Genomic DNA, 5678 nt, shown 5'->3' with positions numbered 1-5678 from the left:
TATGAAACAGCCGTCTCTAAAGTTATGACCCCATCTCACCACATGAAAGTGGCAGAAATGACAATGATCAGCTGACGCATTTTTCTTGGCCGAAGTCAGAGCGCGCGGCCCGACGCACCACCACCGCACCACAAAGTATGAGCAGAAGCCGCGCCCAAAGCCAGGGCCCCGGTAACGTGAGGTAGCCGAGTCGGGGCAGCGTGCGCTGACCCAAGCAGGGGCCGCAGCTTTGGGCGCGGTCTACCGCATCCCCGCGGGCAGCCCCGGGCTATCACATGACACCGGGAGGACGCGCGGCCCCGGCTTGGGTCAGCGCACGCTGCCCCGACTCGATTACCTCACGTTACCGGGGCCCTGGCTTTGGGCGCGGTCTACCGCACCACCTAACAGGCGTGTTCGAAACCGCAGGAGATGATGATGAACGGGTTTATCGAAACTTGATTGGATGAGCCTATCGGTAATAGCGATTTCAGTGTGTGCATTTATTGTTCATAGTGGTGTGAAATGTGGTTGGGGTACGACCGACAACCCGTCGGGGCGAATTTCGCCATGGGGTACTCAAAATTTGAAGAATTTAAGACGTTTCTATGAGTTTTGAAGGTATGGATAAGTTCTAAAAATCCGGTTCTCCTTATCTGGGCCATTAACTCCATACGGTCCAGGAAAGCTGGCACACTACCTTTAAGATAAAATATTATAGATAATATTTTACGTACTGTAGTGTGTATATCGATTGTATTCTTAAAACTTGTAGACCAAGTTTCTCCATGTTGGTACGTACATACTTCTATCAGCATTCATGCATCTACAGACCCTATTATAATAAGTATGGGTATGCCATACGTCATTGCGAGTTAGCTTATGGCTAACTCACAGCAAACTAGCCAAAACCAGAGTGAGTCAATCATAGCATCGATTGGGTCACAGGATGCCGCTTTTTTATGTCGAAATGTAGAGACTATGGGTTGATAGGCATTGTTCGTGCTGAAGGGCGACAGTGGCACGAGTATAATCAATGCGCTCTTTATGTATATCTGTAGGCACAACAATAATCGAAATTAGGGATTCCGACCGGAAACCAACGTTCTGGTATACCGATAATACCAGACCGACAGCAACCTGGTGTTTGGGAATTCGAGCCTAGTGTATTTTGGTATTTTGGTGGTATTATGAAAGATCACTAAGATATGAGATGCTCTTAATCTGGTAAAAAATGGCATTTCTAACATTTCTACAGATGTATTTCGTTTTCGGAATTTTTGCTTTGTTTTAGTTGCCATATGGTTTGGTATCGGGATCCAAAGTTAATCTACATATATCTTGAAACCACTGAAATTGAAATAGTATACACATGAACATTTCGGAGGGAAAATGCTATAGTGCTATAATAGGTGCGAGGTGGGACCCCGGGGGGGGGGGGGGCGAGTTCACACGTCCGTAGGTACAGTCAGCTGATACCACTACCACCTCACTATCAGCCACTCAGCTCGCAGTGCAGGCCCATTCCGCCGAACGCTATCGCACTAATCCGGAACGGAACGGAACGGAACGGATATCGGCCCGCGGTACGGTACGGGAATACAGCTGATATGGCCGGGAGTATGACTGATATGGGTCAGGTCATTGGGTGGGGCCGGACGTGCAGGTGTGGGGGGGGGGCGACGTTGGGGGGGGGGGGGGGTAGCCTCTGTGTCCTCTGGAAGGAATAGTGGTTACCAAGTGCGGGATTTACCCGGGGGATTGGTCTTACCTGAAGGGAGAAACGATAACTGATGGGAGGAAGCTACCTAAGGTGCCTGAGGGGTGGCGCCTTCCTATGGGACAAGGTGCACTGCCTGCACTAACATATGTGTATTGCGTAGCCATGGAGTGGGGTTTATGAGGGCGGCCTATAGTTTTGGTTGAGCAATTCGGCAGTTGGTTGCACTTCTAACAGTAAGGTACACGCGCAGCCCCAAAAGTTGACATGTGCATAGACCTCCACCCTTGAACCTTCGCAATACATTGTGTTTGTATGTACAAGGCTCCAGTCTTACTTGCCTTCATCCATTTAAACACCACAAGTTTCCTATTCCTGAATCACTTGGATATAACGAAAGTAAAAAAAGCAACACATGTTTGTTCGATACCTTTTATTTTTTCCGACAGACATTTTCTCAACATGACATAATGAGCCGATGAGCTATGGTGGTTGCATTTGTGTTAGGCCTATCTGCCATCTGACGGCTACCCTGTTTCTTTTTTTCTGCGCAGTTATCACTGCCGGAATCGATGTATGATCCACAGCTCGTGACTCGCCGAATTAAGTGCTCCTCGATTTGAAATTGAACACAGCGTCCACTAACTGACACGGCACCACCATCAGAAGGAAGACGCCCACCACGATGGTCTGAGTTGACCAAGAACCGCGCAGGTCGGCTCCGTAAGCGATGAGCTTGATGCTGAGAGATAGGAAGAGGATGCTGCCAATTCCGTTCAGTAGCAGCTCCTGTAAAAAGACGGGTGGTGTTATAAAATCTGTAGAGGATTTTCTCTAGAACACGCATAAGGGACAACCGATTGCAAATTAATTTGGTCCTATGAGGTTCAATGACTTGCTGGCTTGTATACTTAACAGCATCAAACATTGGTACCATTTCATCAGATATAGGCCACACAAACTATTCAAGGTAGGTAGTGAAAGGTAGACATTTAGAATATTCCAGCAAATATTTTCTCGTTCTTATCTAAGCCGAAATGCGTGCGGAGGAGTCATGCCTAGTGCTTTTGACTATTTGCCCACCCAGCCGATCCCAACTATAGTTTAATTTGCTAGTCAGCCTGGATCTGTGGAGCGCAATACTCACAAACGTGGTGTGCTGCGTGGTGGTCTCTCCAATCAGATAGCAGATGATCAGAATCAGGTACACGATCATGTAGCCGATGACAATGCCGTAAAGGAGGGCTCCGGCATGGTAAGGAGCCAACACCTTGCCAACCTCCACCATTATAATCACTATCAGGAAGATGATCTGAAACGAAATAACGATCATCTTATTTCTAAGCATTTTCGTTCCATACGTGATACATTCATGACTCATACCTTTTTTTAAAGACAAGCAAGCTAAAAGATTCGTCATTATCCACTCACGATCTCTCCAAGCTTCATGAAGGCTGGCAGGCGCGTCAAGTTTCCCAGATAGACAGACGGCATGGTGGCGGTATGGACGTTCCTTCCTCAGCGCTAGAGATCTCTGCACTCTGGTACCGGTCGGCTCGCGCTCTATGAGGGATCACTACGGGTGTCGCAGGTGAACTGGGGTGCGGCGACGGCCCCCTGACCGCCGGGCCGGGCGGCCGCTATCGGCGGCGCCGGGACCGCTATCGGACCAGGTAGGTACGACAGATCGCCTTATCGGAGCTTCGAGGCAATGCTGCGCGGGTGGCGGCCTACGCTCTGAGGACCGATAGGCACGCCCTGCGGACTGATGCGTCAGAGGACCAATTGTGATAGGTAGCTATCATGCTCATGACGCAATCATAAAGGAAAAATGGAAGTTGCTAATGCGAATGTATCAATGACACATAGAGCACCAATATAACAACTTGGCAGGACCACACATTTTATCTTTACAATTATTCATGTGGGTCCGATGATGACGTGATGATGACGTCATATCAGAGGTTCTCATGACGTCACTAACCACTCGACTATGCGTCATCACCTTACCGGTGCACTGCGTCTGCTTACTGCTATCGATGTGTTATTTGATCTGTGGTAACATACCACTCTGAGACTTATCTTATATCGATGACGCATCGATGATGTGTTCATTTATCTGCCTGAGTCTAGGTCATCGATTTTTCTCTCACGCGGAACGTTTTTGATGATGGGAGTTCGGACATGTAAAACCAACAAAATATCCCTGAATGATGATGCTATGAAAGTAGGTACTTACCTCCCTAAGTACCTATGTTTATAGAAGAAACTGACAAGGCTTTGTCACCGATCTAGCCAGTGAACCTCAGCTTTTAGGCATAGCTGCGCTTTTACTTAGGCATAGGCTATAAGAGGAACATATAGGTAGGCACTAGGTAGCTATTAACCAAAAGGAGCTGATGCAGCATTATGGCTACCTGCACCCATCTCATGTAATAAATTCTAACAACTCGTAAGATACACGTAAAGAAACCGACTAGAGACTAAACGGCATTATGTTTAATACCTTATGGCTGGCTCATGGTTATGTGCAATTTTGAAGTCTTTCCGTACCTTCAGCATACCTTTCTTGCCAGTTAGCAGAAACAGCAATAAAATGTAAATGCTTGCAGTTGTTTCCCAGTCCGGCTTGCTAGACTTTTGGCTAATGGACTAATTTGTCGGTTAGAAGATTACGGCCAAACAGTGTTTTCGGCAGGACCCCCGCAGGTGTCATCACTGCCGCTCCCGGAGGCTAAATACCGACCTACCGCCCATGCCACAGCGGCTTCTGGCCTGGAAATTGCCGACCACCCGTTGCGGGGTCGGCGTAGTACGCACATTTTGGTACGATTTGGTACACGTTTTGCCATGCGCAGTCATATAGGTAAGTACACCTGACGACAAAATGTGGTGCCGCATTTACTGCCAGAAAGTCCGGCGCACCTCCAGCTATAATGATACGCTAGCTACCCGTGCTGTGGTTTTTCGCTTTTCGGCTGCTTTGCAGGAAAAGCTACACGACTTCACCAAACGTGTTTTTCGGTGGTGTATAGTCCAATTGCAGGAATTCATAGACTGTCCACTGAATGCAAGAATGCAGGGATTTTAAATATGCATTCCCTCGACCAGGGTATGCTAAATACTTTAAGCGTAGCGCGCGTTGTATAACTATTTGAGCTTTCGCTCCATTGTCAACCACCGACAGCATGGGTGGGTCACCGGGTCATCCATTTTAAATGCTTCCAACCCTATAAATGGGTCAGCAATAGCGCAGGCTGACTGGTGGTATGCTCATCGCCCATAGTGCATTGTCCATTGCCCAAATTGTCCATTGCCCTGCATCAGTCCCTACTCCCTATTTCAGGTTGGTGACAATGAATGCGACTATGCATCGGTAACGTGACACATGTTTTTATGATCAATATAGGCCATACATTTCGAATTCGACGCCGGTTATGTCATTCGACGTCATTTTGAGTTGAATATAGCTTGGGTCAGGCCACTTTCAGATCAGAAAAGGTCCAATTTAAAAAGTTAAAATGTTTCCAAAAAAGGTATTATCGGATGCAGTTTGAGCTTAGGAACACGATGGTGCTATTTTTATTGGTGTACACTGTACAACGTCAAATACGTACCGGAAAATTTATTTGAAAAATGTATAATCGTGAACTAAGTCATAAGCATGTGTTCTATCACATATATTCCGTTTTTTTTTTCTCGAAAAGTCTAAACCTATTTGAAAGGAAGATACAAATATAAATTTTGAATTTAAATATACATATTTCACTATTTTCTAAACTTTGAAAAAAATTGAAAATCCGAGAAAGCATTTAGACCAGGTCGGGTCAGGTCAGGTCAGGTCAACCAGTAGGGATCGTGAAGGGTATTTGTAGTACGTGTCAACCGCCTCTGAGAGCTTTTAAACATGTTACGAAGGCACCAAAACTACTTCGTAAATGTTCTAATGACTGCTAAATTCAAATTCAGCTCCAAAAAC

The 5678-nt window shown here is 46.5% G+C and overlaps 1 protein-coding gene across 1 annotated transcript; it reads right to left on the bottom strand.

The window, feature by feature from the left end:
* Positions 1 to 2117: 2117 nt before the first annotated feature.
* LOC122373867 lies at positions 2118 to 3348 on the bottom strand. The gene is made up of 3 exons (XM_043352264.1): positions 3131 to 3348; positions 2847 to 3011; positions 2118 to 2488 (listed from the first exon to the last, which is right to left on the bottom strand). The coding sequence occupies exons 1-3, from the start codon at positions 3191 to 3193 to the stop codon at positions 2303 to 2305; spliced, it is 414 nt and encodes a 137-aa protein (XP_043208199.1). The 5' UTR covers positions 3194 to 3348; the 3' UTR covers positions 2118 to 2302.
* Positions 3349 to 5678: the final 2330 nt, after the last annotated feature.

Source organism: Amphibalanus amphitrite, unplaced genomic scaffold, assembly GCF_019059575.1.
Source record: "Amphibalanus amphitrite isolate SeventyFive unplaced genomic scaffold, NRLGWU_Aamphi_draft 000039F_arrow, whole genome shotgun sequence".
In the NCBI taxonomy this organism is placed as follows: Eukaryota; Metazoa; Arthropoda; class Thecostraca; order Balanomorpha; family Balanidae; genus Amphibalanus; species Amphibalanus amphitrite.
This window is presented reverse-complemented; position numbering and strand designations above follow the sequence as displayed.

Coding starts and splice junctions, on each gene's coding strand:
- LOC122373867 (XM_043352264.1), bottom strand. CDS start 3,193: ATGCCGTCTGTCTATCTGGGAAACTTGACGCGCCTGCCAGCCTTCATG. Junction 3,012..3,130: donor TCATGAAGCTTGGAGAGATC/GTGAGTGGATAA, acceptor ATTTCGTTTCAG/ATCATCTTCCTGATAGTGAT. Junction 2,489..2,846: donor CCACGCAGCACACCACGTTT/GTGAGTATTGCG, acceptor GTCTTTTTACAG/GAGCTGCTACTGAACGGAAT.